At 40.1% G+C, this 13446-nt stretch overlaps 1 protein-coding gene across 3 annotated transcripts in view; it reads right to left on the bottom strand.

The window, feature by feature from the left end:
• The window catches only part of UGGT1 (UDP-glucose glycoprotein glucosyltransferase 1), a 91587-nt gene that overhangs the window by 70657 nt on the left and 7484 nt on the right, over positions 1-13446 (bottom strand). For all 3 annotated transcript variants that reach the window (XM_054039217.1, XM_054039216.1, XM_054039218.1), the window contains exons 2-7: positions 11293-11431; positions 6824-6906; positions 6091-6221; positions 4699-4811; positions 1780-1954; positions 141-237 (exon numbers count right to left, since the gene is read on the bottom strand). In XM_054039217.1, coding sequence (XP_053895192.1) covers positions 141-237; positions 1780-1954; positions 4699-4811; positions 6091-6221; positions 6824-6906; positions 11293-11417 — 724 coding nt within the window. In that variant the 5' untranslated portion in view covers positions 11418-11431. The remainder of the gene's footprint in view (positions 1-140; positions 238-1779; positions 1955-4698; positions 4812-6090; positions 6222-6823; positions 6907-11292; positions 11432-13446) is intronic.

The raw sequence follows: 13446 nt of genomic DNA, 5'->3' as shown, positions 1-13446 counted from the left end.
AGAACTCAGACAGGGAAGAAGAGCACCATCTCTTGCCCTCTGGGAAAAAAACTATTCATGTAAAAAAAAAAAATATGAAACCATTTTATTATAACACAAATTATTTGTATATACAATTCTTATTTTAAGTAGGAATTCACCTTTCACCTGGGTATCATCCTTGGCCTTATATTCTGTGCTTTTAATAGCCAGTTCCACACCATAGCCTGACAGGTAGACTTTTTCTTTACTTGGATTCTGAAAGAAAACGTAAAAAACCAACAGCACATAAACATGTCTTTGTATGGATATACAACACACTAAGCTAGTGTTTCCCATAGCAAAATAGCTCGTATTGCAACATATTTAAAGGGGTTGGAGTGCCAGAGCATGAATGTCTGTCATTTTAGCATTCAGACACAACTTGTACAGTATAAAATACATAAGAAGTAGCCCCAGGATGAGTTATTTTGCAGGAGTACAGCATAATCGTTTAATGTCTTATTCCTACTAGGCTCTTTGCAGTTAGTCTAGCTGAAGAGGAGGACAAAGAATAATAGGAAAGAGCAGATCACACTAGGGCTGGTGAATGGTCCTGTGAAGGAATCCCTGGCTGCGTCCAAAATAAAGCTTGTGAATACTGAATAGAACCAAACAAAAAATGATGCTGCATAAGCCAGTATTTGAACCAACTTTAGATGGATACATTTCTTTAATCAAAATGAACAGCAGGGAAAAAAGTGGTTCTTTTTTGCTGAGAAGCAAGGGAATGAAAATACTCCAGCCTCCAGCATTCACTGAATGGTAAAAATAAATAGGGAATACCACAGAAATGATCAAACCAATTAACACTTCAGGACAGGAGATCATATATTTATGTTTCATGATTTTAAGATGACACCTCTGAGCACTTCATAAAAGTCTTAACAACATATTATAATCAAATAGCTATTTTAACCAATGCCCAGAATTAAGCATTTTATGCAAATAATGGGAATTCTGTCACATGGAATTGTGTTATTTTTAAAAAGAAGAGGGTGGTATACAGCCTTATTCTTTTTGCTGTGTCTCACCGAAAGTACAAATATCACTAAAGCTGAGCCAATTGATGCCTTTTCACATATAGCAAATTTGGCTGTAGCCCAAGTACTACATTTATGGCTTTTATCAACACTATCACACTATCAGGAAGAGAAACTAAACAGATCAAAACTCTTGTAAGCCACTAAAATGTACAATTAAACATCGATTCTACAACTATTCTTTTTGAGCTCCAGTATAGAAAGTAAATGTGGGGTGTCGTCCCCCCCTCCAGATTGATGGGATGGAGGGAGAAACAAGAGCAGATCACAGTAGGACTGGTGAATGGTTCAGCAATGGAATTCAATCCTGTTCCAAATAAAAGGAATGGCCTTCATTTGGAAAATACCTCTCACTCTTTACTCACCCAGCTTATGCTACAAATGTTTTGTGCTTCACCACACCACATTTAAATGATACAAGTAATTTTCATAATTTGATTGTATACATAGGTCAGAATCCAGAAATGCAGTCTGAATATTCAGTTTAATGCAAAGAAAATATTCCTGTAACAGGAAATATGGGCTTAGATTTTCAAACCGGGTGCCTAAAATCACAGGTGCTTATAGCCAGATTCACACCTCTCAAAAGTTAGGCCACTCATTTAAGTATCTGAGTGTGGATGTCAGAGCCTCACCTTAGGCACCCATTTTTTAAAGTCTTAGCAAGAGGCTCTTCCTAATTCCAAAGAAATTGGTTCAAAATAATATCAGTACTTACAGCAACATAGTGTCTGAGGACGTAAGTGATTTCTCCTGCACTGGCTTTCGAAACAAGCAGGTTGTGGAATTTGGAAAACTCCTCAGTGCCAATCTCAGCATAGAGTATGACAACAGGACTTTCCGGGTTTGAGAGGGGGAATCTGTGATCTCCTTTGAACAAAAATGGCTTCAGCCTAAGAACAAACATCAAGAATGTGGTGGTTTTAACATACACTTGAAAGAGGAAACTGAGCAAGATGCATCCAAATCTCTTTTCCCTCCCTGTGTAACCGTTAGGTGTCTTTTCACAAAGGACAAAGTCTCAGACTATTCTCTATTCATTATTAAGCTTGTCAGTCGTTCGTGTGTGGTAGCAAAACTTTGATAAAATGGAAAAACAGGGCTCCAAAGGTTCAACCGTAAAACTGGATGGGTGGAGGTTGGAAAGCAACCATGATCCTTATATAAATGAGCAACAACTTGCTTAATGTTTTCAAATCAACTATTTATTGGGGCATGAGTCCGATCTCAAAAATAAAATAAGCTAAACACAACAGACATTAAGGAGACATTGCCAACCTCCCACAGGTTTAGTTTTCCTGTTCTGTATTTTTGTGTGTGTATTTTCTCCTCTTCTTTTCAAGTCTTGACCCTAATATAAGGTTCAAAATATTCCCAAATGGGATTTACCAACAGAATGCATCTGCAGTGCATGAGCAAGATGATGCTATGCACCTGCACATGAAACAGAAGTAAAAGATGCCAATCTTTATATTTACAAAAAATCAAGCTGCAAAACAGAGAAAGAGGAATCCGAAAACAGATTGTAGTTTAAGTTTCTAAGATGTTAATAATTACTTTTTGTAAAGTCTCTCACTTTTTAGTTTTGTTACCAGGATTTACTGCCAATTTCAACTCGATTATTTCCTTGCATAATCCTGTTAGTTATGATGGAAAATAAATTTAAGATTACTATTGTGTGTCATTTTAAATAATATCTGAATGAAAATAAAATAAATCTGAGACTCATGTATTTGTCAGCGTAAGCTCTTAGTTTTTGTTGTCCTCGACTTAAAATGTGCAACACTTACAACAAAACCACGCTCAGAAATAGTTTTTAAGCATTCTGTTGTCCAGAATTTTACTGTCCATGGAAAATGACAATATGGTAGTACTGACTCTAGTATTTATAGTACAAATATCTAAATGTAAAGTATTTTACATATTCAAAGGATTACTGTCTTACTATACTAACACATTAATGCCCTAGGAACACATGAACCACATCTAGATTCTGGAGTGGTTGAAGAGTTCATGGTCCTCCACAGTTAGCAGAGACAGGTTGCAGCGTAGGGCTTAATAAACGTGGGAACTTTCTGTCAAGGGAGTTCTCTAGTTTCTGCTTAAAGCATAAAGGCTCTGTGTGTTTGTCCTCATACTACACAGATGTGACCACTGGTGTGCATCTACTCCACTATCCTTCCTCCATCAGAGGTCAGCACCATAGTGCAGAGGAAGATATGAACCCTCATAATGGACAGTTATGCAGTCGGGATTACCTGGGGAAAGTTTCTGCCTAACCTCAGGCAGTTTTTGTCCAAAACATTATCTCATACCTTTTTGTACTGTCAGTAATCTACTCCACAACTGATTAATTTGGAGTAACATTTAGCAGACCTGTGTAGTAACATTGTGCAGTCCAACCATGTTCTTTTTAAGACAAATTCGGTCCAGCAATCCAAATAAAGAATCCTCTCTGTTTATTATACCCAAATTCTGTTCCTTCTCTCATGAGGGACACTACAACTTTTACACTCATTAATTTAACTGTGGCTCTTCTGATTATTCATATTAAATGCCTAATTACTGTTTTTAATCCTAAAATGCTTGCCCCCAATAATATCCAGCAGCAGCAAATTCCAAAGATAAATAATGTTGTGAAACAGTCAGCTGTCACATGGGGGTGAGGGGGTGGGCAAGCAGCTGACTCCAATTAAGCAGTCCTCTCAGAGGCTGCTGGGAGTGGGAGGGGTCTGGCTCTACATAAATCAGGACCAGCTCATTCCAAGGAGAAAGATGATTGAAGCAGCTCTCAAGAAGATGGGGGAAGGAGAAAGAACAGCTCCAGAAAAGGGGCAAACAATTCTGAGTTTAGGGAGAATGAGGCACCAACTGCAGCCTACCTCCCTAGAAAACTTTGGACTTACTCTAGAGGTAAGAGAACTATGGGGAAACAGCACTAAAAGCTTTCAGAATAGATGAGGATGAAATAATACTTATAAAAGTGTATTATTACTACACTTTCTCTGGCTCTATATTCCCTCTTTTCTCTTCTCCCCCCCCCCCCTTTCTCCACTCCACATTTTTCTGTGGTGTTCATATCAGCCTGGTCCACCAGAAATAGCTTGATGACAAATGCATTTTGGAGGAGTGGGAGAGGAACTACCAGTTTTAGATGTGTGGCCTTTTATTTTTGATTTTTCCCTTTGCTCTTATTTTAAGAAAAGAGAAACAGGAGCATCTGACTGACCTCTCCTTAACCATTCATTAACTTTTATATCTTATGTCAGCTCTTCCTCATCTCTTCTTTTTAAGTTACTACTTTTTTTTTTTTTTTAAACTCTTTACCTGGACACTTTCCCACATTTCTAAGAATTACTGCTGCCCTTCTACAGACCTCTTCCTCTTCTACTAGTTCCTTTTAGAACATCCTTACTTTATGGTACAATTTTTAAGAGTGAGAAGGATAAGAGACAATAATTCCTGACTGGCTTGACACCAAAGAATAAACTGCAAATATGTTTACTACTCTGCCTAAGAAAGGGCAAATACAGATGGGAAACAGAGTATGTAGAAAGTAGGAATTCAATAAAACTTCCCCACCTTAATAAGTCTAACAAAGTTACAGTTTGGGCTAGATCTTGTATAAAAAGACTACCTTTCTGAAGCGGTTTGTAAAAGGATTTCAAGGGTGTCAAATTCACAAGTCTTCTTCCCGTGCACAGCAAAAAATGAGTTACAACCCACTGGTGGAGGTTCATCTGCTGCTATCTGTAGTAAAATATCTGTGTTACGATATAGTTTATAAAATTTTCTTGGAACAAAAATAATAGAAATCACTACATTAAATTACAAAATGAAACTGAAAATAGGACTTTTAGGCAATAATAATACTAAGCTCCCAATCAAGGAGCTCAAGGTGATGTACAACTCCAATTACTAATGTAATTAAAAGCTACCTGCTAAACAAACAAATGTTCTTTCTTTACTTTTTTTAACACTTAAACTTCACGAATGATATGGTTTGTAGAGAGTATTTACAATGATAGGGCTTTCCCCCCCTCCCCAACTTCAAAATAAAACAATTTTACATATGTAACTACACAGAACATTTTATGCATACCAGGAAATTCCTTATGCTTAAGCACCAAAAAGTCAATCTCTAAACATGATCAAATCATTCAAGATGAAAAGGAAAACCTCCTCAGAAAAGAATACAAGTCTATTACTAAAATAAAGTACATTACAGAATGGTGTATATTTTATAACAAACTATAAAATGTACTAGATTTGTAAAATAAAGGTGGAAAGAATACAATTTCTATTTAAGGATTCTGATAACTCCAGTTCTACATGCATGGGGATAATATCTTTAGAGTCCCATAACAGAAATACTGAAAAACTAGTAAGTTTATGATGTCACAGATACCATGGAAATGAAACCTGATTAACTATACAAATAGAAAAACTCTTTGATTAAGGTTGCTAAGAGGCAACTATACACTTATCTACCCCTTTACTTACAAAGCCCAAATATTTAAAAAGGAATTAGATGACAAAAACCCTGGGTCACAGTTAAGTTTGTGTTATGATAAAAATATATATTCTCAATACATGAGACTGTGAGTATTGTAAGATGTATCTTTGACGCCTTGCAGAGACACTTCTGGCAAAAAGTGAAAATTTACATTAATATTTCTAAAGTAAAAGTAAGCAGCAAATTTTTAAAAAGTTAAGCCATCTGAAAGAAGCTAAACAAGGTATAAACCCTTTCCCCCCTCTTCAGGTCTCCATTAATTTTCCATCAAAATATTTAAAGTGGATTAATCACTGTTATACCTCAAAATAACTTTTTTTTTTTTCAAAACAAGCTAGGGTTTGACTATGACATGGAATAGAGGCCTTTACTAGTTTGAAAACAAGTGTAAAACTACTTCGTCATTTTTATTTGAGCCACAAACTTAATATCTGTAGGTAGCTGAAGTAGCTACTTCCTTCCTGGATCCTATGAAACAGTGTCATTGGATGGCTTCCATTGCTTTGTACTAACCTGCTGAAAGGCTTGAATTGTAGCAGAATAGGAACGTAAAGACAGGGAAAACTTCAACAAGTTCTGCTGCAGCAGTGACAGATTCTGGCAGGCTACTTTCAGCATTGCATGGTAAGAAGAATAATTGGTACCTGCAAAGCCAGAGCACAAGCAATTAACCTCCATGTGAGACTATTGCAGAAGAGGGCCATTTAACTGTAAATCATGGGTTTTCACAATAATCTATACTATGAAAAGTGCAGGGGACCATTATGTAGTTAAAACCTGAAATAATAAGGGCCAATCTCACTAAACAATATGAAGCATTACTCCTGTCTTTTTTTTTCTTTAAGAACCCAGTTCTACAGTTGGATCTGCACTAAGTTCCATGTAACTTTAGATGCAACTGCAGGATCAGGGCCTAAACATGAGGAGTGTGGGAATATAGTTAAAAATTGCTCACTACTTACTATTTACAAAATGACTTTTCCCAATAAGCACAAAAGGAAAGAAAACATTTACAATATTTTCTTGCCATGGCACAACCTGACAGATCAGTTTTAGCACATATAGACTGGCTTTAATCAACTGGCTGTTTGTTTGCCCTGTTCAGCTCACAGTTCCCATCACAATCTAAGTTATATAGATAGTTTATATTCCATTTTTCTGTGATTGCATACATTGTAAAACATTTTGCTTACTCTTATCTATGCTGATTAATATTAAGCAAGGAAAAGGGTTTACAGAATCTTACCACCATGATCTGATGATCTAATATCTTGACTGGCCTCGACAAAAGTCCAGAATTTCTCTTGACCTTCTTCTGCTAAAAATTCACTGAACAGAGAGGGGGAGGGGGAAATCTTCAGGAGAACTTGTTTTATGATGATGATCTCAAATTACAGTGCTTTATGAAATTGTTAGCTTTTACAGCACATTTTAATCCCTAGCATATGTCTGCCCATATAAGAAAAACAAACATCATTACTAGGAAAGAAACTAGAAATAGAAGGAATGCTGCAAGTAAGGCTGATTGATAAAATTGTGTAGAGCAGTGATTCTCAACTAGGGTATGCATACCCCCAGGGGTATGCAGAGGTCTTCCAGGGAGTAGGTACTCAGCTTATCTAGATCAGTGTTTCTCAACCTGGGGGCTGCAGAATGGGTTTAGGAGGACTGCATGTGCAGGGTTGGCATTAGGGGGTGGCAAGCAGGACAAATGCCCAGTGCCCCACACCATAGGGGACTCTGTGAAGCTAAGTTACACTCTTCAGCCCGCCGTCTGGGGCTTGGGCTTCAGACAAGTCTCATAAGTGGGGGGGGAAAAACAGGCTCAAGCATCACACTGAAATGTAAATACTGTATTTAATATTCCAATCAATTTATTTTATAATTATGATGAAAGTGAGAGTCAGCAATTTTTCAGTAATGGTGTCCTGTGACATTTGTATTTTTAATGTCTTTTTTTTTTTCTAAGCAAGTAGTTTTTAAGTGAGGTGAAACTTGGGGTATGCAAGACAAATCAGACTCCTGAAAGGGGTATATTAGTCTGAAAAGGTTGAGAATCTCTAGTGTAGAGGATGCTTGTAAAGCACTTATTAATCCCTCACAAGCATAAGCTCTAAAATGCACAAGTGTACATAACTTGAGGTTTCAGTCTATCCCTTTTATGTCTGAGCTAGCAATATTTGTGGGGAAAACCATTTATACAATGAATTACAGGACATTTTTATGTGAGATTTGTTTCACGTAACAAAAATCCCCTATTTCAATAGCCCTATAACCATTCCTAACAGTAATAATCGATAAAGTAGGTAGATTTTTCTAATATGAAAAGTTTATTATATGCTTCAAACACCAAGGGTTTGTTTATTTTGACTATGAAATCAAGTAGCAACAGGATAAGGTAAAAAGCAAGTTAACCATGATAGCAATTTGTGTCTGGGTTTCAATCTATTTTGAGCTAATCCTGATTTGAACTTCTTGAGAACTGTGCAGCAAATTACTATACTAGTTTCAGTAAATCAAATTGGAGGGAGGATTCAGCACTAGAGTTTCACCCACATTCACATCATTCCGTAGCTCACTGCAGATAAATGCAGAAGCCTGCTCATCAAACACTTAAGATATAATGATCACTTTTCCTGAAGGTGTTCATTAGTGTTTGAAATATTTATTTTTTGGTTCTTTGTCTGTTTCCCACTTAATCTCTTATCTCAAGGGGAGGCCTATGCTTAAAACACTGCCTCTGTAGCACTTCAGTGAAGACACTACCTCTGCTGACGGGAGGGCTTCTCCTGTCAATGTAGGTACTCCATCTCGGCGAGGCAGGAACTATGTCAACAGGAAAAGTCCTCCCATCAACATAGCGCTGTCTACATCTAGGGTTAGGTCAGTTTAACTGCGTCACTCAGGGGTGTGGATTTTTCCAATGTACTTATACTGACCTAATTTCCTACTGTAAACCTGGTGCAAACATGGTCTTTTGTACAAGTGTTGTCATGCAGCCACATCAACGGTTGAGGCTCATCTGTACCTTTTGAGATGCGTCTCTCCATGGACATGCTTTCTAAGGCTTTGTCTACAATGGAACCTGAATGACAAAACTCTTGTTGTTTGGGGGTGTGGAAAAAAAACACACAAACCCACAAATGACAAAACTTTTGCCGATTAAAAGCACCAGTGTGAATAGCGCTTTGTCAGCAAGAGAGCGCTCTCCTGCAGACAAAGCTACCGCCACTCGTTGGGAATGAAGCTTTTTGTTAGCGGGAGAGCTCTCTCCTGACACCAAACAGCGGCTACACTGCACGCCTTTTAGCAGCACGGCTGTAGCAGCACAGATGTGTTGCTAAAAGGTGCATAGTGTAGACATCGCCCTAGTAACAGGGCCAGCACCTGCTCTTAAAAGTGAAATCTCACAATTCACCTCCCCCAAACCTTTAGATGGGCTCCTGGTTATGGCACCTTGTTTACCAACCAGGCCCAACTGGTTTTGATGTCAGCCAAAGACTTTCCTTTGGGAGCTATGATCAGTATAAAAATGCATGGACAACAGAGAGCTTCTTCAAAACAACATACTAAATCAATGGCACTAGGGATCATTTTCCATCCTATTTTTAGCAACCTGAATAGCAAAAGGTGTCTAAAACAAACTCTTAAATACTTATTTAGGAATCTAACTTCAGGTACTTTTTAAAAAAAAAATCTTGGCCAGAAAATCAGGAACAGCTTCCTGACAAGAGACCTATTAAGCTGTGGAATAATCTATCAAGGATCCAATTTTGATGATTCCATTAAATCTTAAAGTGAGGTAATGAAGATCCTAACTTTACTATCTCCCACCTACAGAACACAGGTTTTTTAGTATCAAGAATATTTAATACCTACTTTACCATTGGGACCTTCTCCATAACCTCATTTTGCTTAGACTTTGAAGGGCTTAGTCTCAGCTTTATATGCACTGAGACAGGAACATAATGTACCATCCTTTGTGTCATCTGCACTTAATCTTGTTTCCTTAAATGCCTTTGTCATGGTATTTCTCCTAATTTCAAGGCTCTCTCCACTCCCAGTGTTTTTAACAGCTCTTTAAAAGCTTTAAATTAATAACTTGTCTCCTTGCTTAAAATTGTTTTCCTGTTTTGATAGGCAAATTGATTTGTTATTGGAGAATTTCTCAGGACCACTATACTCCTGGCATATTTCTTTTTAAACAGTTAGGCATTCCTAAATGTTATAAGGACTTTCATGTCCACAGATACCCTGGTGATAAATGTGCATTAAAAACTGACATTACATAAGAGAGGTGGTTAGATTTTGGGCCTACAGACCTGTATCATTTTCCTGTAAATGTTTCTATAAAGTTCCTATTCAAAGTATTCTTTAAATAAAACATCATAAAAGTGAAGTGTGTTTTGTTTTTAAACATTGCTCCACACTTTTTTAACAAATCTATTTGTTCTCGGTGACTTATTTAAAACACTTTGATAGTGTAAGATACAACAATCTTCCCTCCGGGCCAGGTTACTAATACCCCCAAACCTGCAAACACTTAGGCACTTAGCTTTATGCAGACTACAACTGGGCTACTCATGTTAGTAAAGTTACACATGCATTAAGTGCTTGAAGGACCGGAGCCTATACAAACAACATTACACATACAGGATACAATCCTGCTTCTGTCCAAGGGAATTTTACCATAGAACCCTCTGGGGGCATGACAGGGCCCCTACATGTAGGCTTTATGAATAGTGTTTATAAATAAAACCCTTGGGGGTGGGAGAGGAAATAAATTAGCACAGATGTAATGTTCTGATCAAGTGTTGATTCATGACACAGAACTTATCCAAAAGGGTGTCTATCAAATGTGTGGGAGTATTCCTTCCCCCCCTCCAAAAAGTGCAGTGATCATGTTTAATTTGCAAAGTTTGGTTAGAAGGACCTTAAACAGAACTAATCAATTGAACCAAGATTGAGAGAGTTTGAGGTGCTTATGATCAGTGAATGGGTGGGTGTCTGTCTCTCTTCCCTTCACAAAATTCTTCTAAACTAACATCCCTGCACTGTTTCCTTCATCTTTTTGATCTCAAAATGCACTTTGATTAACAGGTTGGATTTAATTCTTCAGCACATAATATGACACCTTTAATTCATTTACAGTAGAGACTATATAGGTATACCAGCATATTTTCAAATCAGAACTACATGAGAATACATGGCATAGCTTCACTACCTCAGATGAGGAGGCAGGTACTCTCTGGACACATTTGAGGCTGAATGCTCTGCTACAGTTGGCAAGAGCCCAGAAGTCAGAGGTGCTGACAAGCAGGCTGCCTCAACTGGCTGGAGCTCTCTAATGATGAAGTGGGAAACACTGCAGGGATGGATAATCTAGCTAGAAGAGCAGCAGTGGGAGTGATGTGGCATGGGGTACTGATGTTGTTCCCCTCTACTGTATACCAGCCTGTTAACACAGGCATAGGAAAAATGGGACATGAGAGCAGAACTGTGCATCAAGTCCACAATACTGGGGGGGAGGGGAGAATGACTGAGTAAACCGTTTTAGACAGCACGTTAGTGCTTACATCTAGTTGCTAAGGTATGCTGCCAAATACCATTTAATACTCTTCTAGGATTTACTATATTGTGTGTGTAATTTAGCCCACAAGCTAGCATTTTTATTCTTCTAAATTTCAGATTTGTGAATGAAAACTAACAGCTTACCTTGCTTCCAGTAACAAAGGGGTTGACAACCACTTTGTAGTCAGGGATGTTGTCACTGCTTTAGAATCTGCCTTTGCTAGAGAAGAGCTGAACCAGATTCCAAGAAGTGCAATAAAAATTCCCATTTTATAGAAAATGCCTAGAGGGGGGGAAAAAAATCAAGTTTGTTTCTCTAAAACATTAAATTTATAATGTGGGGGGGGGGAAGGAAGAGGGGTGTACAGAGTCCTAGTCTAACTAAAATGTAAGTCCAGGTTCTATTTGAAATTAAATGGCCTGTATTATGCAGGAAGTCAGACTAGATCACAATAGTCCCTTCCTGGACTTAAAATCCAAGAACCTAAGAATATTAGCAAACAAGGATTGTAAGATTAGATGCCTCCGCTACAGTCAAAAGTGAAACCATAGGAACACAAGGGCATGAGAACCAGTTTTTTTGCACATTTATTTCTAGATTCGAAGGTCCGAGACCACTGTGATCATCTAGTCCAGGGGTCTCAAACTCAAATGACCACGAGGGCCACATGAGGACTTGTACATTGGCCTGAGGGCCGCATTTACTGACCCCTCCCCTCGGGCCCGCCCCCACTCCACCCCTTCCCTGAAATCCCCACCCCAACTCCGCTCCCTCCCTGCCCCCAGGGGGAGCAGGAGCGGTGTGGCAGGGGCTCAGGGACTTGGGGTGTGGGGTGCAGGACAGGGTCAGGGTGCAGCAGGGAGCTCAGGGCAGGGGGTTGGTGTGCAGGAGGGGTGTGGGGTGCAGCAGGGTGTCAGGGGGCTCAGGGCAGGGTGTTGGGGTGCAGGGTGTGGCAGGGGTTCAGGGTGTGGCAGGGGGTTGGGGCTCAGGGTACAGGGTTGGGGTGCAGGAGGGGTGCAGCAAGGGGCTCAGGGAAGTGGGTTGGGGTGCAGGGTGCAGCAAGGGGTCAGGGTGCAGGAGGGATGTGGCAGGGAGCTCAGGGCAGGGGGTTCAGCTGCAGGAGGGGGTCAGGGGGTGGGCTCTGGCCTGACGCACACTGGGGGCAGGGCAGGCTCCCTGCCTGCCCTGCACCCACGCTGCTCCAGGAAGCTGACAGAACCTGGGGAAGGAGGGGTGCAGGGGTCTGTGTTGCTGTTGCTTCAGGCACCGCTCCCAGCAGCTCCGATTGGCTGGGAACAGGGAACCGTGGCCAATTGGAGCTGCTGGGGGCAGTGCCTGAAGCAACAGCAACACACCCCTGCATCTCTCCTTCCCCAGGTTCCCTCCCAGAGCGGCGCAGGGGCAGGGCAGGCAGGGAGGGAGCCTGCCCTGCCCCTGGTGCACATCTGGCCGGAGCCGCTCTAGATAAACACTGGGGGAAGGTGGGGGGGCCCCCGCAGAAAATAACCCCTCGGGCTGCGTGTTTGAGACCCCTGGTCTAGTCTGACCACCCACATAAAATAGGCCACTGAACTTCCCCAACATAATTGCTGTTTGAACTACAGCAGGGGTTCTCAACCTTTTTCTTTGAGGTGCCCCCCCCAACATGCTATAAACTCTATGGTCCACATGTGCCACAACAACTGTTTATCTACATGTAAAAGCCAGGCTGACATTAGGTGGTAGCAAGCAGGGCAACTGCCTAGGGGCCCACGAAGCTAAGCTTCTCAGACTTCAGCTTGAGGCCTAGCTGGCAGGGCTCAGAGCATTGGGGCTTTGGCTTTCTGCCCTGGGCTCCAATGAGTCTATTGCTGGCCCTGCTCGGCAGACCCCCTAAAACCTGTTCTCAGCCCCCCAGGGGCCTGAGAACCCTGCTCAACTACGGCATAAGTTTTAGAAAAACTTACAATCTTGATTTAAAAATGGTCAATGATGGCAAATCCACCACAACTCTTGGTAAATTGTTCCAATGGCTAATTATCTTCACTGTTAAACTTATGCTTTATTTCCAGTATAAATTATGTCTAGCTCCAACTTCAAGCCACTGGATTTTGTTAGACTTCTGTTTGCTAGACTGAAGAGCCAATTTCAAATTTCTCTTTCCCCATGTAGATGCATATAGCCTGATCAGTTCACCCTTTAACTTTTTGTCTGTTTACCTTGAGACTGTCACCATAAGGTATGTTTTCCAATCCTTTAATCTTGTGGCTCTTCTTTGAACCCTCTCCAATTTAAAATCCTTCTTTAACTGTGGACAG

Source organism: Malaclemys terrapin, chromosome 9 (assembly GCF_027887155.1).
Source record: "Malaclemys terrapin pileata isolate rMalTer1 chromosome 9, rMalTer1.hap1, whole genome shotgun sequence".
NCBI lineage: Eukaryota > Metazoa > Chordata > Testudines > Emydidae > Malaclemys > Malaclemys terrapin.
This window is presented reverse-complemented; position numbering and strand designations above follow the sequence as displayed.